Source organism: Nerophis ophidion, linkage group LG07, assembly GCF_033978795.1.
Source record: "Nerophis ophidion isolate RoL-2023_Sa linkage group LG07, RoL_Noph_v1.0, whole genome shotgun sequence".
NCBI classification, from domain to species: domain Eukaryota; kingdom Metazoa; phylum Chordata; class Actinopteri; order Syngnathiformes; family Syngnathidae; genus Nerophis; species Nerophis ophidion.
The window spans coordinates 70,404,722-70,428,583 of NC_084617.1; the positions used below are offsets into that span (position 1 = coordinate 70,404,722).

Sequence of the window (23,862 nt, forward strand, 5' to 3'; positions counted from 1 at the left end):
TTCCCTGCTTAGGCTGCTGCCCCCGTGACCCAACCTCAGATAAGCGGAAGAAAATGGATGATTGATTGATCCCAGCTTTCGCCATCCTAGTCACTGCCGTCGTGCCCAGTGCCACCCACTCTGGTTTAAATGTAACTTAGATATTGGGTTTCACTATGTAAAAGCACTTTGAGTCACTAGAGAAAAGCGCTATATAAATATAATTCTTCACTACCGTCGAAATCACACTGGTATTTATACCAGACGGTGTTGGTATCGAAGCAGTCGATAACTGTACCGATCAACCCCGTACGTTCACCACGCCCCCTGGATACCATGGGCACGGGGCAGGTCGGTTGCTAACCGAAAGAAGCTTCAAAGGAGGGCTCGGTTTGCGCATGCGCGTTTAAAGTACACGGGGCGTAAATAGTTGTGTATTTGGCCATGCTTAACAAACACGTTGCAACCGATAAGGCGATACAAAGTAACGTCGACGCGGCGATATCGGTGAGTACTAAACTGCCAAGAGGCTTTTCCCAACCGAGATAAAAAAAGCTAGATTGGTGTTCAAGAAAGAGTATATTAACTTTTTTTTTTAATCCACCTAACTTATTTTCTCTTCCACCTTTGACCTCGTCTTTTACGAAAACCTACTCTTGTTAGTCGTTCTGTTTTTCTTCTCATTTTTCAGTGGAGAGTAAGCCCGAATCCCACAACGATGCCCCGCCTCCTGGTGTCTCTCTGACGGGGAGGCAGAGCACCATCGAGCCTTCAGTCAGTCTGACAGTAAGCATAGAGGACATAAGACCTCCACAGGATTGACCCATCCATCCATCCATTTTTCTACCGCTTATTCCCTTTGGTGCCCATCTCAGCTACAATCGGGCGGAAGGAGGGATGCACCCCGGACAAGTCGCCACCTCATCGCAGACAGGATAGACCATCGAAAGGAAAGCTCAACAGGACAACTCTCATATTTCTTGCCAAATAGTCGCACAGAAACTGGACGGATCTTTTTGTGAGTAAAGACGTCTAAACTGGATCCTTCCTTTAAAGGCCTACTGAAATGAGATTTTCTTATTTAAACGGGGATAGCAGGTCCATTCTATGTGTCATACTTGATCATTTCGCGATATTGCCATATTTTTGCTGAAAGGATTTAGTAGAGAACATCGTCGATAAAGTTCGCAACTTTTGGTCGCTAATAAAAAAAGCCTTGCCTGTACCGGAAGTAGCAGACGATGTGCGTGTGACGTCACGGGTTGTAGGGCTCCTCACTTTGTTTATAATCATAGCCACCAGCAGCGAGAAAGCTATTTTGAGCGAGGATGAAATATTTGTGGATGAGGAAAGTTAGAGTGAAGCACTAGAAAAAAAAAAAGAAAAAGGCGAGTGCAGTGGGAGCGAATCAGATGTTATTAGACACATTTACTAGGATAATTCCGGAAAATCCCTTATCTGCTTATTGTGTTAATAGTGTTTTAGTGAAATTATAAAGTCATACCTGAAAGTCGGAGGGCTGCGGTGTCCGCCTGTGTCGCTGAGAGAAGCCAAGATGACAGCTGCTGCAAGAGGACGCTAACTCCGCATAAGTCTCCGGTAAGAGCCGACTTAATATCACAATTTTCAAATCCAAAAACGTGCAGGCTGGCATGTGATAGAGAAACATGTTCGCTAAAGCTTCACAACAAACAAAGAAACACCGGCTGTGTTTCGGTTGCTAAAGGCAGCTGCAATCCACCGCTTTCCACCAACAGCATTCTTCTTTATTGTCTCCATTATTAATTGAAGAAATTGAAAAAGATTCAGCAACACGGATGTCCAAAATACTGTGTAATTATGCGATGAAAAGAGACTACTTTTAGCCGTGAATGGTGCTGGGCTAAAATATCCGTTCAACCAATAACGTCCGCAACGTTTTCAACAAGAAAATCCGCGGGAAATTTAAAATTGTAATTTAGTAAACTAAACCAGCCGTATTGGCATGTGTTGCAATGTTAATATTTCATCATTGATATATAAACTATCAGACTGCGTGGTCGGTAGTCGTGGGTTTCAGTAGGCCTTTAAAATCGGCGTATTCCTCGGATGTCTTTTCTGGTTTCTCCTCTTCACTGACTAGTGGCTGTCAGGTTGCTAACAATGGTTGAACCGGTGGGGTTTATCGAGGCTTGGAGAACCCAGTTTCCCGAATCGGATCCACCGTGCATGGAGCTGAACTCTTTAGGGGCGATCGAACAGGAGCTGGTCAAATGCAAGACGTCCATCAGACACTTGGAGAAGGAGGTCAACAAAGAGCGCTTTCGGATGATCTACCTGCAGACTCTCCTCGCCAAAGAGAAGAAGTCTTACGACGGGCAGAGATGGGGTTTTAAAAGGCCGGCGCAGGCAAGTGATACAGACGTTTGCGGCGGTCCGGATGGTCACAAAAAGGAAGCGGAGCAGACTAGGACCGGACCCGGCAGGACCGCACAATGGATACCGCATCCAGAGGCAGAGGCTGAAGGTACCAAATCGAAGGGTCGAGCCTCACCTTTCCGCCCGGAGTCTGACATTCCCGAATTCCCAGTCGGGCCGGGTTCTGTTGCAGCTCTGCGATCCAACTTTGAGCGCATCAGGAGAGCCAATTCCCACACGGCCGGAGGGTCGTCGGTGATGGGAGAGCCGGAAAAACCCTTCTACGTTAACATGGAGTACCATTACGAGCGAGGACTGGTGAAAGTGAACGACCGGGAGGTCTCGGACAAGATCAGCACACTCGGTTGTCAGGCCATGCAGATGGAACGTAAGAGGTCTCTTCATTCCATGCCAGGGAACCTTTCCGCCACTACGGGGGACATAAGCAAGTGTTTCCAACGGGGCAGGTCCACGGAGGGGAACTACAGCTATAACGGGATATACGACGAACCCGAGGAACCCTTCCCGAAAGACTGTGCTGTCCGTTCCACTGGAGGAACGTCTGAGCCGCGGGCAGCCGAGTGCCCGCCGTATGCCAGCGTGTATGTCGGGGGGATGATGGCCGCTGAGCGGGAGACGAGAGTAATCCACATTAAAGACCACAGCATAGAGGAAGAGACACACCTAACATGGCCGAGGCACTCCTGCTCCCCTGGGGGCTTCGACGATGTCGGAGAAGGATACACTCCGGACTGTAGCTCCAATGAGAACCTGACATCCAGCGAAGAGGACTTCTCCTCAGGCCAGTCCAGCCACGTCTCCCCCAGTCCCACCGCCTATCAGATGTTCAGGCAGAAAAGCCGCTCACCGTCCCAGCAGTCCTGCGACAGCAGCAGTCCACCCACGCCTCTCTCCTTAAAGCGTCTGAGGCAGCAGGTGGGTCTGAGTGACGCGGCCGTCAGAGTGCGTAAGACGGGCCAACCCTGGCCCAGTGATGGGGACTCCACCGTGTCCAGCAGAACCTCCCATGACAACAGTATTCAAGGAGATCTGGGTAGGTCTGGAATGCACACCAACACACTCTTCACTTTCCAAATTACGCCTGGGGTCACCAACGCGAGGTCGCCCGTAAGGACCAGATGAGTCGCCCGCTGGCCTGTTCTTAAAATAGCTCAGATAGCAGCACTTACCAGTGAGCTTCCTCAATTTTTTAAATGTTATTTATTTACTAGCAAGCTGGTCTCGCTTTGCTCAACATTTTTAATTCTAAGAGAGACAAAACTCAAATAGAATGAAAAAATCCAAGAAAATATTTTAAAGACTTGGTCTTCACTTGTTTAAATAAATTCATTTATTTTTTCTACTTTGCTTCTTGTAACTTTCAGAAAGACAATTTTAGAGAAAAAATACAACCTTAAAAATGATTTTAGGATTTTTAAACACATATACCGTATTTCCTTGAATTGCCGCCGGGCATATAGTATGCACCTGGCTTGAATTACTGCCGGGTCAAACTGGCTTCGCAAAATAATTAGCGCATGCTTAGTACGGTGGAAGAGGGGTTAGTGCGTCTGCCTCACAATACGAAGTTCCTGCAGTCCTGGGTTCAAATCTAGGCTCGGGATCTTTCTGCGTGGAGTTTGCATGTTCTCCCCGTGAATGCGTGGGTTCCCTCCGGGTACTCCGGCTTCCTCCCACTTCCAAAGACATGCACCTGGGGATAGGTTGATTGGCAACACTAAAATTGGCCCTAGTGTGTGAATGTGAGTGTGAATGTTGTCTGTGTTGGCCCTGCGATGAGGTGGGGACTTGTCCAGGGTGTACCCCGCCTTCCGCCCGATTGTAGCTGAGATAGGCGCCAGCGCCCCCCGTGACCCCAAAAGGGAATAAGCGGTAGGAAATGGATGGATGGGGCATTTCTTTTTTTACTTTGCTTCTTATAACTTTCAGAAAGACAATTTTAGAGAAAAAATACAACCTTAAAAATGATTTTTAGGATTTTTAAACACATATACCGTATTTCCTTGAATTGCCGCCGGGCATATAGTATGCACCTGGCTTGAATTACTGCCGGGTCAAACTCGCTTTGCAAAATAATTAGCGCATGCTTAGTGCGGTGGAAGAGGGGTTAGTGCGTCTGCCTCACAATACGAAGTTCCTGCAGTCCTGGGTTCAAATCCAGGCTCGGGATCTTTCTGTGTGGAGTTTGCATGTTCTTCCCCGTGAATGCGTGGGTTCCCTTCCTCCCACTTCCAAAGACATGCACCTGGGGATAGGTTGATTGGCAACACTAAATTGGCCCTAGTGTGTGAATGTGAGTGTGAATGTTGTCTGTGTTGGCCCTGCGATGAGGTGGCGACTTGTCCAGGGTGTACCCCGCCTTCCGCCCGATTGTAGCTGAGATAGGCGCCAGCGCCCCCCGCGACCCCAAAAGGGAATAAGCGGTAGAAAATGGATGGATGGGGCATTTCTTTTTTTACTTTGCTTCTTATAACTTTCAGAAACACAATTTTAGAGAAAAAATACAACCTTAAAAATGATTTTTAGGATTTTTAAACACATATACCGTATTTCCTTGAATTGCCGCCGGGCATATAGTATGCACCTGGCTTGAATTACTGCCAGGTCAAACTTGCTTCGCAAAATAATTAGCGCATGCTTAGTACGGTGGAAGAGGGGTTAGTGCGTCTGCCTCACAATGCGAAGGTCCTGCAGTCCTGGGTTCAAATCTAGGCTCGGGATCTTTCTGTGTGGAGTTTGCATGTTCTCCCCGTGAATGCGTGGGTTCCCTCCGGGTACTCCGGCTTCCTCCCACTTCCAAAGACATGCACCTGGGGATAAGTTGATTGGCAACACTAAATTGGCCCTGGTGTGTGAATGTGAGTGTGAATGTTGTCTGTGTTGGCCCTGCGATGAGGTGGCGACTTGTCCAGGGTGTACCCCGCCTTCCGCCTGATTGTAGCTGAGATAGGCGCCAGCGCCCCCCGCGACACCAAAAGGGAATAAGCGGTAGAAAATGGATGGATGGGGCATTTCTTTTTTTACTTTGCTTCTTATAACTTCCAGAAAGACAATTTTAGAGAAAAAATACAACCTCAAAAATGATTTTAGGATTCTTAAACACATATACCGTATTTCTTTGAATTGCCACAGGGCATATAGTATGCACCTGGCTTGAATTACTGCCGGGTCAAACTCGCTTCGCAAAATAATTAGCGCATGCTTAGTACGGTGGAAGAGGGGTTAGTGCGTCTGCCTCACAATACGAAGTTCCTGCAGTCCTGGGTTCAAATCCAGGCTCGGGATCTTTCTGTGTGGAGTTTGCATGTTCTTCCCCGTGAATGCGTGGGTTCCCTTCCTCCCACTTCCAAAGACATGCACCTGGGGATAGGTTGATTGGCAACACTAAATTGGCCTTAGTGTGTGAATGTGAGTGTGAATGTTGTCTGTGTTGGCCCTGCGATGAGGTGGGGACTTGTCCAGGGTGTACCCCGCCTTCCGCCCGATTGTAGCTGAGATAGGCGCCAGCGCCCCCCGTGACCCCAAAAGGGAATAAGCGGTAGGAAATGGATGGATGGGGCATTTCTTTTTTTACTTTGCTTCTTATAACTTTCAGAAAGACAATTTTAGAGAAAAAATACAACCTTAAAAATGATTTTTAGGATTTTTAAACACATATACCGTATTTCCTTGAATTGCCGCCGGGCATATAGTATGCACCTGGCTTGAATTACTGCCGGGTCAAACTCGCTTCGCAAAATAATTAGCGCATGCTTAGTACGGTGGCAGAGGGGTTAGTGCGTCTGCCTCACAATACGAAGTTCCTGCAGTCCTGGGTTCAAATCCAGGCTCGGGATCTTTCTGTGTGGAGTTTGCATGTTCTTCCCCGTGAATGCGTGGGTTCCCTTCCTCCCACTTCCAAAGACATGCACCTGGGGATAGGTTGATTGGCAACACTAAATTGGCCCTAGTGTGTGAATGTGAGTGTGAATGTTGTCTGTCTATCTGTGTTGGCCCTGCGATGAGGTGGCGACTTGTCCAGGGTGTACCCCGCCTTCCGCCCGATTGTAGCTGAGATAGGCGCCAGCGCCCCCCGTGACCCCAAAAGGGAATAAGCGGTAGGAAATGGATGGATGGGGCATTTCTTTTTTTACTTTGCTTCTTATAACTTTCAGAAAGACAATTTTAGGGAAAAAATACAACCTTAAAAATTATTTTAGGATTTTTAAACACATATACCGTATTTCTTTGAATTGCCACAGGGCATATAGTATGCACCTGGCTTGAATTACTGCCGGGTCAAACTCGCTTCGCAAAATAATTAGCGCATGCTTATTAGTACGGTGGAAGAGGGGTTAGTGCGTGTGCCTCAAAATACGAAGTTCCTGCAGTCCTGGGTTCAAATCCAGGCTCGGGATCTTTCTGTGTGGAGTTTGCATGTTCTTCCCCGTGAATGCGTGGGTTCCCTTCCTCCCACTTCCAAAGACATGCACCTGGGGATAGGTTGATTGGCAACACTAAATTGGCCCTAGTGTGTGAATGTGAGTGTGAATGTTGTCTGTCTATCTGTGTTGGCCCTGCGATGAGGTGGCGACTTGTCCAGGGTGTACCCCGCCTTCCGCCCGATTGTAGCCGAGATAGGCGCCAGCGCCCCCCGCAACCCCGTAAGGGACAAGCGGTAGAAAATGGATGGATGGATGGATGCTTAGTATTACCGAGTGACACTTCCCCTGTCATCATTTTCAAAACGGAGGAGGCTGATTTCAATTCCGGTAATTTGAAATCGCATAAAGGGAAGAAGATTAAGAGCTATTCAGTAGGATTTAAGGTCCAAGCTTACATCACACAAACATTTTTTACTGCATGCCTTTGGGAAGTGCCGTAGTGAGAAGAGGTTTTAAAATAATTAGCGCATGCTTACATTTACCGCATGCCTTTGGTAAGCGCAGGAGTGAGAAGAGGTTTTAAATTAATTGGCGCCCCGGCGGCAATTCAAGGAAATACGGTACCTTTTTGTCTTTTAAATTCCTTCCTCTTCTTTCCTGACAATTTAAATCAATGTTCAAGCATTTTTTTTTATTGTAAAGAATAATAAATACATTTTAATTTGATTCTTCATTTTAGCTTCGGTTTTTTCGATGAAGTATATTTGTGAAATATTTCTTCAAACTTATTATGATTAAAATAAAATAAAAATATTCTGGCAAAAATAGAAAATCTGTAAAATCAAGTTTAAATCTTATTTCAAAGTGGATTTTAACCTATTTAAAACATGTCATCAACATTCTAAAATCAATCTTAATCAGGAAAAATTACTAATGATGTTCCATAAATTCTTTTTTTAATTTTTTCAAAAAGATTCGAATTAGCTAGTTTTTCTCTTAATTTTTTTCGGTTGAATTTTGAATTTTAAAGAGTCGGAAATTGAAGATAAACGATGTTTCAAAATTGTATTTAAATTTTTTTTGTGTTTTCTCCTGTTTTAAACCGTTCAATTAAGTGTTTTTTTTTATTATCATTTATTCTCTACAAAAAACCTTCCGTAAAAGGGGAAAAAAATGACAGACAGAAATACCTATTTTTTATATATACATAGATTTATTTATTAAAGGTACATTGAGTTAGATGTAAATATAAACTGAATACAATGATTTGCAAATCATTTTCAACCCATATTCAATTGTAATGACTACAAAGACAAGATATTTGATCTCGGGCGTTTCTGGATGTTGTTGATAAATGGCTTTCGCTTTGCATAGTAGAGCTTTAACTTGCACTTACAGATGTAGCGACCAACTGTATTTAGTGACAGTGGTTTTCTGAAGTGTTCCTGAGCCCATGTGGTGATATCCTTTAGAGATTGATGTCGGTTTTTGATACAGTGCCGTCTGAGGGATCGAAGGTTACCGTCATTCAATGTTGGTTTCCGGCCATGCTGCTTACGTGAAGTGATTTCTGCAGATTCTCTGACCCTTTTGATGATATTATGGACCGTAGATGTTGAAATCCCTAAATTTCTTGCAATTGCACTTTGAGAAACGTTGTTCTTAAACTGTTCGACTATTTGCTCACGCAGTTGTGGACAAAGGGGTGTACCTCGCCCCATCCTTTCTTGTGAAAGACTGAGCATTTTTTGGGAAGCTGTTTTTATACCCAATCATGGCACCCACCTGTTCCCAATTAGCCTGCACACCTGTGGGATGTTCCAAATAAGTGTTTATCACTATATCAGTATTTATTGCCACCTTTCCCAACTTCTTTGTCACGTGTTGCTGGCATCAAATTCTAAAGTTAATGATTATTCGCAAGTGAAATAATGTGTATCAGTTTGAACATCTAATATGTTGTCTTTGTAGCATATTCAACTGAATATGGGTTGAAAAGGATTTGCAAATCATTGTATTTTGTTTATATTTACATCCAACACAATTTCCCAACTCATATGGAAACGGGGTTTGTACATAAACACTATTGCATTGGGAATTGATCTCTGCCGCTATTTTGATTAATCTCATTAATGTTAAAATGTTGGTTAAATGGCCTTTTCAAAGGCATTTAATCATCAGTTATTTCTATTTTTAAATGAGATGGGAAAATGTCTCTGAATGTTCTGAGCTCCTGTTTAGATACCATTTAATGATCCTGCCCGGAGGAGTGTCATAATTTAGGTCTGCGTGAACTTCCCAGAACTGAAGTCATGTTGTTGTTCTTCAGACCACAAACTAATTTAGACATCCACTGGCCACAAGCCAAGTTGTGCACTCCAAGCAGTGCCTCTGCAGCTTCAAGATACTATTATAATCAACAACAAATTCCGCACAATTGTTAGAATGCCCATTCATCCATTTTCTACCGCTTGTCTCTTTTGGGGTCGCGGGGGGTGCTGGAGTTATCTCAGCTGCGGGATTTACTATAATTCCTATCCATTAATATGTTACATCTTGTTATTATGTTTGTAAGTGGATAATAATGCCCAATAGTAAATTAATTCTGTACAAATTAAGTGCTCAATTTGCATCAACACCACTTTTTGTCCCAAAATGTTATCATTGATTACGCATATTGTATTTATCGTACGGCCAAACTTTGCACGTAACAAACTCAACTGTTTGAACACATATCATTCCGCGGATTGCAAGTACTTTTATAAAGAAGGTGTGAAACACTATTGAATTAAGAAAAAACTGGGACTATAACGGTACACAAAAAATTTGGTTCGGTATGTACTTCGGTTTAGAGGTCATGATTCGGTTCATTTTCGGTACAGTTAGAAAACAACAAAATATAAATTTTTTGGTTATTTATTTACCAAATTTGTAAACAAAGGCATAACATACATATAACCACAGGGTCCATTGCCAGGGTTAATGTGGCCAACATATATAAAATACAATCTAAATAAGATAAGGCTCAAAATAGTTTCTTAACAAAACCTTTCTACATATAAAGTGCTTTTTTTGATTGATTGATTGAGAACTTTATTAGTAGATTGCACAGTACAGTACATATTCCGTACAATTGAGCACTGAATGGTAACACCCCAATAAGTTTTTCAACTTGTTTAAGTCGGGGTACACGTTAATCAACATTAAACTGCCTCCAGTTGTTGCTCATATGAAATAAAATGACCAAACTTTTCTTCTACTTATAAAAAGTGCAACATTAAACAGTTTCAAGTCAACTCAGCCTCAGATTAACTTGGTAGTAAGAGGATATATGGGTTTATAGTTCTTCCACCATAGAAGTGGGTCAAAATTTAGTTTTAATGCAATACAGCAACCCCCCGGGACCCCGAATGGGACAAGCGGTAGAAAATGGATGGATGGATGGCTGGTCTTAAATGTGCTGCCATAAAAACATTTGTTATTGCTTTAGCCCTGCCTGGCTGGCCGGGGAGAGGCTGCTTGAATGCGGTGTTTGCTCCACGCTCCTCTTTCTCTTCCTTAAAGGGGAACATTATCACCAAACCTATGCAAGCGTCAATATATACCTTGATGTTGCAGAAAAAAGACCATGTATTTTTTTAACCGATTTCCGAACTCTAAATGGGTGAATTTTGGCAAATTAAACGCCTTTCTGTTTATCGGTTTTTTACCGAGGTAACACACCCGCCATATTCATTTTCACATTACAAACACCGGGTCTCAGCTCTGTTATTTTCCGTTTTTTCCACTATTTTTTGGAACCTTGGAGACATCATGCCTCATCGGTGTGTTGTCGGAGGGTGTAACAACACTAACAGGGAGGGATTCAAGTTGCACCACTGGCAAGAAATCTGCTGCCAGACCCCCATTGAATGTACCAAAGTGTCTTCACATTTGACCGGCGATGCTAAGACAGACATGGCACAGAGATGTATGGATAAACTGCAGATGCATTTGCAACGATTAAGTCAACAAAATCACAAAGTTGAGTTTTGTTGATGTTGTTGACTTATGTGCTAATCAGACATATTTGGTCACGGCATGACTGCCAGCTAATCGATGCTAACATACTACGCTAATCGATGCTAACATGCTATTTATGCTAGCTGTATGTACATTTGAAACTAGATACCCACATTTAATGCGAAACAAACACTTACCAATCGACGGATTTAAGTTGCTCCAGTGTCACAAGATGCGAAAGTCCTGATCGTTTGGTCCGCACATTTTACCGGCGATGCTAATAAGGCAGCCATGCTATGGGCCACTTCATTAGGTACACTCACGCTATGGCCGAATAGCGTCAATAGCTATTCGCTCAATAGCTTCAATTTCTCCTTCAATTTCGTTTTCGCTATCTCCCTCCATACTCCGACCATCTGTTTCAATACATGCGTAATCTGTTGAATCGCTTAAGCCGCTGAAATCCGAGTCTGAATCGGAGCTAATGTCGCTATATCTTGCTTTGGTAACCGCCATGTTGTTTGTATTGGCAGCCCTGTGTGACGTCACAGGGAAATGGATAGTGGTTTCGAAAATAGCGAAAATAAGGCACTTTAAAGCTTTATTTAGGGATATTCCGGGACCGGTAAAATTTTGAAAAACACTTAAAAAAATCAACAAGCCACTGGGAACTGATTTTTATTGTTTTTAACCCTTTTGAAATTGTGATAATGTTCCCCTTTAAAGGGAGGTTGACTTGGAGGTGGTGCCACTTCAAAAGAATTAGCATGTTTGACGTGTTGGCAGAAGCATACCCGACTGCTGCTCAACAATGTCGGCAAACCTCCGTCCTCCATTGTTGTATCGCACCGCGAAGCTGAAGTTTTCCCAAAGGGGAGATGTTAACGAGGCAGGAGGGTCTTCCAGCTCTGGCTTTGGCATGTTGTCCTAGCCCGGTCGCTGCTAGCCTGCCATGTGTAGTACCTCACTCTGCATTGTTTACACAACATACCTAATATGTCCGTGTGGAAACTTGTTTGGTACACCTCCGAACCGAACTGAAACCCCCGCACTGAAACGGTTCAATACAAATAAACGTACCGTTACACCCCTAGAAAGAACTGAAAAAACCTTCCCCCCTCTCCGCTCATCACTGTCTTTACCAACAAGAGTCATCAGAAAAAGTTAAAGTGATGTTAAATGTTCATTCGCCATTTCATTCATTTATATGTATTCCTCGTTATTTTCAGCATAAAACTATAAATATTCTCTATAAAATGTGTTATGTACCATTAATGTTGGGTGTCTGGTAGGGATTCATTGGATTTACATTATTTATTTCGTACGATTCAGTCCTAGTCTGAACTTTTGGAACGGCTTACCAACAAAAACCGAGGTATGACTGTACTAATATAATTCCTGCCCTGCATATTGGGGTTAAAGGCCTACTGAAATGAGATTTTCTTATTTAAACGGGGATAGCAGGTCCATTCTATGTGTCATACTTGATCATTTCGCTATATTGCGATATTTTTGCTGAAAGGATTTAGTAGAGAACATCGACGATAAAGTTCGCAACTTTTGGTCGCTAATAAAAAAGCCTTGCCTGTACCGGAAGTAGCAGACGATGTGCGCGTGACGTCAGGGGTTGTGGAGCTCATCACATCCTCACATTGTTTACAATCATGGCCACCAGCAGCGAGAGCGATTTGGACCGAGAAAGCGACGATTTCCCTATTAATTTGAGCGAGGATGAAATATTCGTGGATGAGGAAAGTAAGAGTGAAGGACTAGAAAAAAAAAAAAAGGCGAGGGCAGTGGGAGCGATTCAGATGTTATTAGACTAAGGGTGTAACGGTACACAAAAATTTCGGTTCGGTACGTACCTCAGTTTAGAGGTCACGGTTCTGTTCATTTTCGGTACAGTAAGAAAACAACAAAATATACATTTTTTTGGGTTATTTATTTACCAAATTTGTAAACAATGGCTTGATCATTTTAACATTGGGAACACTATAATAATTCTGCCCACGTTAATCAACTTTAAACTGCCTCAAGTTGTTGCTTTGATTAAATAAAATGACAAAACCTTTCTTCTACATATAAAAAGTGCAACATTAAACAGTTTTAAGTCAACTCATCATGCTTAGTTATTACAGCATTTGGGAAGCCTGCAGTTGGCTTTTATTACACACACACACACACACACACACACACACACACACACACATGCACACAAGCGCACGCACACGCACGCACACACACACAGCAAAAGCAGCTAACATAACGCTAAAAGCTAATTAGCCTTCACCTCAACCCAGAACTATGAGCGAGCTGAGCTGCAGTTTAAGTTTCTAGAAGGTCAACGGGCTCATAGTGATGTTTGTAATAGTTGTGACTGGGAAGTGTTTTTTATAATTTGGGGAGTGTACGATGTCAGCTGCTCACCTGCTAAACACATTTCTGCTCATCTCGACGCCGGAGCACTGACTCCATGCTTTCTGAATACGCCCTGCTGATTGGCTGTTATATCGCTCTGAATACGCACTGCCGATTGGCTCTGTATGTAACCAATCAGATGGTTGTGTGGGCGGGACAATGCTGGGGGCTCACTGCTCAGACAGAGGCAGAAAGCAGAGCAGCTTGTTAAGACTTTAGGTTACAAACTGGTTCGATACGCCCCCAAACCGAACCGAAGCCCCCGTACGGAAACGGTTCAATACAAATACACGTACCGTTACACCCCTATATGAGACACATTTACTAGGATCATTCTGGAAAATCCCTTATCTGCTTATTGTGTTACTAGTGTTTTAGTGAGATTATATGGTTGTACCTGTACAACCTGAAGGTCGACCTCGCACCTTTCTTCAGCACCAGTCGACGGGCGGTGGCGATGCCCATCTCTGCCCTTCGCAAGGGATCCTCTTATAAACACGATCTTTCGAAATGATCGCTGCATAATACACTGTACTTTGTGTGTGTGGTCCAATCAAACCGTGTTCGCTTGACATCTCTGTTCCATAGTAAAGCTTGACTGTCATCTTTCGGGAATGTAAACAATGAAACACCGGCTGTGTTTGTGTTGCTAAAGGCGGCCGCAATACACCGCTTCCCACCTGCAGCTTTCTTCTTTGACGTCTCCATTATTCATTGAACAAATTGCAAAAGATTCAGCAACACAGATGTCCAGAATACTGTGGAATTATGCGATGTAAACAGGCGACTTATAGCTGGGAACGGTGCTGGAACAAGATGTCCTCTACAATGCGTGACGTCACGCGCACGCATGATACTTCCGCGCGAAATTTAAAATTGCAATTTAGTAAACTAAACCGGCCGTATTGGCATGTGTTGCAATGTTAATATTTCATCATTGATATATAAACTATCAGACTGTGTGGTCGCCAGTAGTGGGTTTCAGTAGGCCTTTAAAGGATGCGGTAACTAAGCTTTGTGGGACGGCGTGGCGCAGTGGGAGAGTGGCCGTGCGCAACCCGAGGGTCACTGGTTCAAATCCCACCTAGAACCAACCTCGTCACGTCCGTTGTGTCCTGAGCAAGACACTTCACCCTTGCTCCTGATGGGTACTGGTTGGCGCCTTGCATGGCAGCTCCCTCCATCAGTGTGTGAATGTGTGTGTGAATGGGTAAATGTGGAAGTAGTGTCAAAGCGCTTTGAGTACCTTGAAGGTAGAAAAGCGCTATACAAGTACAACCCATTTATCATTTATTTATTATGTGTTAATAAATGAGTCAATGCCAAAGATGTAAAATATAAAGTACGAAATAACAAACATTAAGGTTTTCTTTTTGTGTAGAACTGTCACCTGCAATCTCTTTTATAAAATACTAACCCACCACACTAAATCCACCATTAAATGTTTTCAGGCCCCAGGATTATTATGCAGTTTATTTTTACCACATGGGGCTGTGCGAACTCCTGAGCTTAATGAGATGACTGATGTGGCCTACAAAAACTAGGCCAGGTTTGGTGAAATGCATTTTTTTTTTCAACAATAATGAATGCTAATGCCTGTTTTCCTCATAACCTGGTAATGAATGTTAATACTTTAGAGCAGGGGTCACCAACCTTTTTGAAACCAAGAGCTAACTTCTTGGGTACTGATTAATGCCAAGGGCTACCAGTTTGATACACACTTAAATAAATTGCCAGAAATAGCCAATTTGCTCAATTTGCCGTTAATAAATAAATCTATATCAATCAATCAATCAATGTTTATTTATATAGCCCCAAATCACAAATGTCTCAAAGGACTGCACAAATCATTACGACTACAACATCCTCAGAAGAACCCACAAAAGGGCAAGGAAAACTCACACCCAGTGGGCAGGGAGAATTCACATCCAGTGGGACGCCAGTGACAATGCTGACTATGAAAAACCTTGGAGAGGACCTCAGATGTGGGCAACCCCCCCCCCCCTCTAGGGGACCAAAAGCAATGGATGTCGAGCGGGTCTAACATGATACTGTGAAAGTTCAATCCATAGTGGCTCCAACACAGCCGCGAGAGTTCAGTTCAAGCGGATCCAAGACAGCAGCGAGAGTCCCGTCCACAGGAAACCATCCCAAGCGGAGGCGGATCAGCAGCGTAGAGATGTCCCCAACCGATACAGGCGAGCGGTCCATCCTGGGTCCCGACTCTGGACAGCCAGTACTTCATCCATGGTCATCGGACCGGACCACCTCCACAAGGGAGGGGGGGACATAGGAGAAAGAAAAGAAGCGGCAGATCAAGTGGTCTAAAAAGGGGGTCTATTTAAAGGCTAGAGTATACAAATGAGTTTTAAGGTGAGACTTAAATGCTTCTACTGAGGTAGCATCTCGAACTGTTACCGGGAGGGCATTCCAGAGTACTGGAGCCCGAACGGAAAACGCTCTATAGCCCGCAGACTTTTTTTGGGCTCTGGGAATCACTAATAAGCCGGAGTCCTTTGAACGCAGATTTCTTGCCGGGACATATGGTACAATACAATCGGCAAGATAGGATGGAGCTAGACCGTGTAGTATTTTATACGTAAGTAGTAAAACCTTAAAGTCACATCTTAAGTGCACAGGAAGCCAGTGCAGGTGAGCCAGTACAGGCGTAATGTGATCAAACTTTCTTGTTCTTGTCAAAAGTCTAGCAGCCGCATTTTGTACCAACTGTAATCTTTTAATGCTAGACATTGGGAGACCCGAAAATAATACGTTACAGTAATCGAAGCGAGACGTAGCAAACGCATGGATAATGATCTCAGCGTCTTTAGTGGACAAAATGGAGCGAATTTTAGCGATATTACGGAGATGAAAGAAGGCCGTTTTAGTAACGCTTTTAATGTGTGACTCAAAGGAGAGAGTTGGGTCGAAGATAATACCCAGATTCTTTACCGAGTCACCTTGTTTTATTATTTGGTTGTCAAATGTTAAAGTTGTATTATTAAATAGAGGTCGGTGTCTAGCAGGACCGATAATCAGCATTTCCATTTTTTTGGCATTAAGTTGCAAAAAATTAGCGGACATCCATTGTTTAATTTCATTAAGACACGCCTCCAGCTGACTACAATCCGGCGTGTTGGTCAGCTTTAGGGGCATGTAGAGTTGGGTGTCATCAGCATAACAGTGAAAGCTAATACCGTATTTGCGTATGACGTCACCCAGCGACAGCATGTAGATGCTGAAGAGTACAGGGCCAAGGACCGAACCCTGGGGAACTCCACACGTTACCTTAACATAGTCCGAGGTCACACTGTTATGGGAGACGCACTGCACCCTGTCAGTAAGATAAGAGTTAAACCAAGACAGGGCTGAGTCCGACATACCAATTCGTGTTTTGATACGCTCTAATAAAATATTATGATTGATGGTATCGAAAGCAGCGCTAAGATCGAGGAGCAGCAACATAGATGACGCATCAGAATCCATCATTAGCAATAGATCATTAGTCAATTTTGCGAGGGCTGTCTCAGTTGAGTGATTTGCCCTGAAACAGGATTGAAAGGTTCCCCTCTGAGGTCCTCTCCAAGGTTTCTCATAGTCAGCATTGTCACTGGCGTCCCACTGGATGTGAATTCTCCCTGCCCACTGGGTGTGAGTTTTCCTTGCCCTTTTGTGGGTTCTTCCGAGGATGTTGTAGTCGTAATGATTTGTGCAGTCCTTTGAGACATTTGTGATTTGGGGCTATATAAATAAACATTGATTGATTGATTGATTGAAAGGTTTCACATAGATTGTTAAACGCTAAGTGTTCATTTAGCTGCTCTGCAACAATTTTTTCGAGGATTTTCAAAATAAAGGGAAGGTGAGACACCGGTCGGTAGTTTACCATGAGGTCAGGATGGAGGTTAGGTCTTTTAAGGAGAGGATGAATAAGCGCTTTTTTGAATGCTAGGGGAACAGTGCCCGAGGAAAGTGATAAGTTTATAATATTTAGCACTGATGGACCTAATAATACAAAGAGCTCCTTGATAAGTTTCCCAGGAAGTGGGTCAAGTAAACATGTTTGTTTTATTCCATTTACACGTTGTAACAATTCTTCTAATGTTATTTCATCAAAACGAGAGAAACTATTTTGGATATTTGCAGTATCCGCCGTATATACAATCGTATCTGTGTTAATAGAACCCAGTTGTAGCTGGGACGCATTGTCTTTAATCTCCTTTCTAATAAGTTCAATTTTCTTATTAAATAACTTCATACATATGTATATGTAAAAAAATGGGTATTTCTGTCCGTCATTCGTCGTACGTTTTTTTTCCTTTCACGGAAGGTTTTTTGTAGAGAATAAATGATGAAGAAAACTCTTAATTGAAGGGTTTAAAAGAGGAGAAAACAGGAAAAAAATGAAAATTAACTTTTGAAACATAGTTTAGCTTCAATTTCGATTCTTTAAAATTCAACCGAAAGAAAGAAGAGAAAAACTAGCTAATTCGAATATTTTTGAAAAAAAAAAAAAAAAGAATTTATGGAACATCATTAGTAATTTTTCCTGATTAAGATTACTTTTAGAATTTTGATGACATGTTTTAAATAGGTTAAAATCCAATCTGCACTTTGTTAGAATATATAACAAATTGGACCAAGCTATATTTCTAACAAAGAAAAATCATTATTTCTTCTAGATTTTCCAGAACAAAAATTCTAAAAGAAATTCAAAAGACTTTGAAATAAGATTTAAATTTGATTCTACAGATTTTCTAGATTTTCCAGCATATTTTTTGGGGGATTTTTAGTCATAATAAGTTTGAAGAAATATTTCACAAATATTCTTCGTCGAAAAAACAGAAGCTAAAATGAAGAACTATATTAAAATGTAAAATACATTTACTTGAAAATTGATTTAAATTGTCAGGAAAGAAGAGGAAGGAATTTAAAAGGAAATACAGTATATGTGTTTAAAAATCCTAAAATAATTTTTAAGGTTGTAATTTTTTCTCTAGCTCTCGCTGGATCGGTTCGCAGCCGAGTGTGAAGCGACCGGAATGAGAATCAGCACCTCCAAGTCCGAGTCCATGGTTCTCGCCCGGAAAAGTGTGGAGTGCCATCTCCGGGTTGGGGAGGAGACCCTGCCCCAAGTGGAGGAGTTCAAGTACCTAGGAGTCTTGTTCACGAGTGAGGGAAGAGTGGATCGTGAGATCGACAGGCGGATCGGTGCGGCGTCTTCAGTAATGCGGACGTTGTATCGATCCGTTGTGGTGAAGAAGGAGCTGAGCCGGAAGGCAAAGCTCTCAATTTACCGGTCGATCTACGTTCCCATCCTCACCTATGGTCATGAGCTTTGGGTCATGACCGAAAGGATAAGATCACGGGTACAAGCGGCCGAAATGAGTTTCCTCCGCCGTGTGGCGGGTCTCTCCCTTAGAGATAGGGTGAGAAGCTCTGCCATCCGGGAGGAACTCAAAGTAAAGCCGCTGCTCCTCCACATCGAGAGGAGCCAGATGAGGTGGTTCGGGCATCTGGTCAGGATGCCACCCGAACGCCTCCCTAGGGAGGTGTTTAGGGCACGTCCAACCGGTAGGAGGCCACGGGGAAGACCCAGGACACGTTGGGAAGACTATGTCTCCCGGCTGGCCTGGGAACGCCTCGGGATCCCCCGGGAAGAGCTAGACGAAGTGGCTGGGGAGAGGGAAGTCTGGGTTTCCCTGCTTAGGCTGTTGCCCCCGCGACCCGACCTCGGATAAGCGGAAGATGATGGATGGATGGATTTTTTTCTCTAAAATTGTCTTTCTGAAAGTTATAAGAAGCAACGTAAAAAAAAAAATGAATTTATTTAAACAAGTGAAGACCAAGTCTTTAAAATATTTTCTGGGATTTTTAAATTCTATTTGAGTTTTGTCTCTCTTAGAATTAAAAATGTCGAGCAAAGCGAGACCAGCTTGCTAGTAAATACATAAAATTTAAAAAATAGAGGCAGCTCACTGGTAAGTGCTGCTATTTGAGCTATTTTTAGAACAGGCCAGCGGGCACCACGTTGGTGACCCCTGCTCTAGAGCTTTAATCAGCTTTTGACTGAACTTGTACAACCGGTGTATTGATTGACATGATGTATTGATCATCGGCATACGTCGGTCGTTTTTTTTTTTTTGTCAGCTGGCCTCCACTCTCTTTTTCCCCCTTCTGCTTGCAACCCCCCCTGATTGTTGTAATGCTCTCACAGAAAGGCTACCTGCCCCCGGGGGCTTAGCAGTCACTGGGCCTTGTCCACCCTGAGTGCTTTCGTGTCAGCACACATCAATGTTGTTGTCCTTGATGCCGAGTAATTAACTTAAAGGGGTTTGTCTAGCGTGATAAATTTAGAGAGTTTCCTTTGTCATGGAGGGTGTGTGTGGGGAAGAGCACTGACAAGTCACTCAAAAACCCGGATTGAGTGGTTTAAAACGTGCCACATGGCTTCCAATGGAAATGCTTGTTATCTCTGCTCCCTGTTGTTATGCACGGACACAATGGGAGAATCTGTAATTGGGAGCGAGTTTTGACTTGGTAACAATATAGCAAAGTTAAGTTAGGGAAAGTGGCTTGTCCAATTTGAGAATGAGATACATGAGAACATATGGAAACGGAGTTTCCATATGAGTTGAGAAATTGTTTCAAATGTAAATAGAAACTGAATACAATGGTTTGCAAATCCTTTTCAACCCATATTCAATTGAATGCACTACAAAGACAAGATATTTGATGTTCAAACTCATAAACTTTAATTTTTTTGCAAATAATAATAAATTTAGAATTTCATGGCTGCAACATGTGCCAAAGTAGTTGGGAAAGGGCATGTTCACCACTGTGTTACATCACCTTTTCTTTTAACAACACTCAATAAACGTTTGGGAACTGAGGAAACTAATTGTTGAAGCTTTGAATGTGGAATTCTTTCCCGTTCTTGTTTTATGTAGAGCAGGGGCGCTCACACTTTTTCTGCAGGCGAGCTACTTTTCAATTGACCAAGTCGAGGAGATCTACCTCATTCCTATTTATAATTTATATTTATTTATTTATTTATGAAAGAGACATTTTTGTTAACAAGTTAATGGTGTTTAATGATAATACAAGCATGTTTAACACACATAGATTCCTTTCTTTCATGAAGACAAGAATATAAGTTGGTGTATTACCTGATTCTGATGACTTGCATTGATTGGAATTAGACAGTGGTGCTGATAACGTCCGCATTTTCAAATGGAGGAAAAAAAAAGTCCTCCTTTCTGTCCAATACCACATGAAAGTGGTTGGATTTGGCATCTCATTTGTCCAACTTGCATACTCGTTTTTAAACACTTTGTTATGAGAGTAGCATATGTGTGTGGCCCTTTAATGTCTGGCAGCAGGTGAGTGACGTCAGTGAGTGTGCGGGTGGGCAAGCAAGTGAGAAAGCGGTCGCTGAGGGCGGCGGGGGAGAAATACATTGGCATCAAACTCCGTAGCTTGCTAGCTTGTGCACGCTAGCTTTCTGAGACTCTTATTTTGTTAGCACAGGCAGGATGAAACAGGTCTTTTATGGTGAAGACAGGAACTGTGCAGTCGGTCTTTAGAGTTTTGACAGTAGGTACGGAGTCTCTAGAAATAAAATGTGTTTCTCTGCGTCCGCCCTGTTAGTGATTTTTTTCTTAAATATGAGCTCGCAGCAGCCAGCGTCATCTCACAAGATCCTCGGGTGCCGAGAACGTCAAACAACTGACGAAAGTCAAGTCTTGGTATGATTGCTCATTTTTATGTCTATTTTTTAATGCCTGGCTTGAGATCGACTGACACACCCTCCGAGATCAACCAGTCGATCGCGATCAACGTAATGGGCACCCCTGATGTAGAGCTTCAGTCGTTCAACAGTTCAGGGTCTCCGCGGTCGTATTTTACGCTTCATAATGCGCCACACATTTTTGATGGTAGACAGGTCTGGACCGCAGGCGTACCAGGAAAGTACCCGCACTCTTTTTTTTTACGAGGCCACGCTGTTGTAACACGTGCTGAATGTGGCTTGGCATTGTCTTGCTGAAATAAGCAGGGCCGTCCGTGAAAAAGACAGCGCTTGGATGGCAGCATATGTTGTTCCAAAACCTGTATGTACCTTTCAGCATTAATGGTGCCTTCACAGATGTGTAAGTTACCCATGCCTTGGGCACTAATGCACCCCCATACCATCACAGATGGTGGCTTTTGAACTTTGCGTCGATAACAGTCTGGATGGTTCGCTTCCGCTTTGGTCCGGATGACACCATGTCGAATATTTCCAAAAGCAATTTGAAATGTGGACTCGTCAGACCACAGAACACTTTTCCACTTTGCATCAGTTCATCTTAGATGATCTCGGGCCCAGAGAAGCCGGCGGCGTTTCTGGATGTTGTTGATAAATGGCTTTCGCTTTGCATAGTAGAGCTTTAACTTGCACTTCCAGATGTAGCGACCAACTGTATTTAGTGACAGTGGTTTTTGAAGTGTTCCTGAGCCCATGTGGTGATATCCTTTAGAGATTGATGTCGGTTTTTGAGGGATCGAAGACCACGGTCATTCAATGTTGGTTTCCGGCCATGCCGCTTACATAGAGTGTTTTCTCCAGATTCTCTGAACCTTTTGATGATATTATGGACCGTAGATGTTGAAATCCCTAAATTTCTTGCAATTGCACTTTGAGAAACGTTGTTTTTAAACTGTTTGACTATTTGCTCACGCAGTTGTGGACAAAGGGGTGTACCTCGCCCCATCCTTTCTTGTGAAAGACTGAGCATTTTTTGAGAAGCTGTTTTTATACCTAATCATGGCAGAAAAGAAGGCTTCAGGTTCATGATCAAAACTATTGAGCCACGGTATGACATCCCATCACTCGTTTTTTACAGACAATGTTGTACCTTCAATTTAGAGCATGGGTGTCAAACTCTTGCCCGCGGGCCAAATGGGGCCCGCCGTTTAATTTCATTTGGCCCTTGAGGCAATATCAAATTAACATTAGAGCTGGCCCGCCGCTGTAACACCACATTCACCGCTAATACTCATACTCGTAAACCCTCCTGATTTTCCCGGGAGACTCCCGAAGTTCAGTGCCCCTCCCGAATTTCTACCCATTTCCACCCCGGAAATAATATTGGGGGCGGGGCCGTAAAAGCACTGCCTTTGGCGTTCTCTACATGTCGCCACGTCCGCTTTTCCTCCATACAAACAGCGTGCCGGCCCACTCACATAATATATGCGGCTCATACACACACTCAAGTGTATGCAAGGCATACTTGGTCAACAACCATACAGGTCACACTGAGGGTGGCCGTATAAATAACTTTAACACTGTTCCAAATATACGCCACACTGGGAACCCACAGCAAACAAGAATGACAAACACATTTCGGGAGAACAACCGCACCGTAACACAACATAAACACAACCGAACAAATACCCAGAAGGCCTTGCAGCCCTAACTCTTCCGGGCTACAATATACACCACTACCACCAAACCCCGCCCCAACTCAATTTTTATTTTATTTGATATGCCATTGATATTTTTCAATTATTATTATTCAAAACTCAATTTTGCATGTCACTATAAAGTTATGTAAGCCTTGCTTGGTCAATGTTAAATGCAAAACTTGTTTGGGTCCCTATTAAAGGATTAATTTGTTCAACCTCGGCCCGCGACTTCGTTCAGTTTTCAATTTTGGCCCGCTCTGTATTTGAGTTTGACATTCCTGATTTAGAGAGAGAAAAAGCTAAAAGGGCGTCTGCCTCCCAATACGAAGGTCCTGCAGTCCTGGGTTCAATCCCAGGCTCGGGATCTTTCTTTGTGGAGTTTGCATGTTCTCCCAGTGACTCTCAAAGGGAATGAGCGGTAGAAAATGGATGAATGGAACAAGCTAAAAGGGGGGGGGGGGGGGGGGCTGTGACCAAAGATAGCAGAGTAGCTCTTAGCTGTGATCACTGGAACTTAGGATTTCAGCAGGATCTACCCCAGTCTAGGTCCTAAGGTCCTAAGGTCCTTTTGGATTCAACTCGATTCTCGTTTCAAAAATGATATTTTTCCCGATTCGTTCAATACATAGGATTTCAGCAGGATCTACCCCAGTCTAGGTCCTAAGGTCCTAAGGTCCTAAGGTCCTTTTGGATTCAACTCGATTCTCGTTTCAAAAATGATATTTTTCCCGATTCGTTCAATACATAGGATTTCAGCAGGATCTACCCCAGTCTAGGTCCTAAGGTCCTTTTGGATTCAACTCGATTCTCGTTTCAAAAATGATATTTTTCCCGATTCGTTCAATACATAGGATTTCAGCAGGATCTACCCCAGTCTAGGTCCTAAGGTCCTAAGGTCCTAAGGTCCTTTTGGATTCAACTCGATTCTCGTTTCAAAAATGATATTTTTCCCGATTCGTTCAATACATAGGATTTCAGCAGGATCTACCCCAGTCTAGGTCCTAAGGTCCTAAGGTCCTAAGGTCCTTTTGGATTCAACTCGATTCTCGTTTCAAAAATGATATTTTTCCCGATTCGTTCAATACATAGGATTTCAGCAGGATCTACCCCAGTCTAGGTCCTAAGGTCCTAAGGTCCTAAGGTCCTTTTGGATTCAACTCGATTCTCGTTTCAAAAATGATATTTTTCCCGATTCGTTCAATACATAGGATTTCAGCAGGATCTACCCCAGTCT

General features: G+C 43.2%; 1 protein-coding gene across 3 annotated transcripts in view; it reads left to right on the top strand.

Moving 5' to 3' along the window:
* Nucleotides 1-348: 348 nt before the first annotated feature.
* The window catches only part of si:dkey-91m11.5 (PH_BCR_vertebrate and RhoGAP_Bcr domain-containing protein), a 171,888-nt gene continuing 148,374 nt past the window's right edge, over nt 349-23,862 (top strand). Inside the window, exons 1-3 of one of the 3 annotated variants that reach the window (XM_061907022.1) lie at nt 350-486; nt 671-765; nt 855-3,430. In XM_061907022.1, the coding sequence (XP_061763006.1) occupies nt 2,122-3,430 (1,309 nt within the window). In that variant the 5' untranslated portion in view covers nt 350-486; nt 671-765; nt 855-2,121. Of the gene's footprint in view, nt 487-670; nt 3,431-23,862 lie in introns of all 3 variants that reach the window. The other 2 variants (XR_009807589.1, XM_061907021.1) reach the window with 2 other exon arrangements.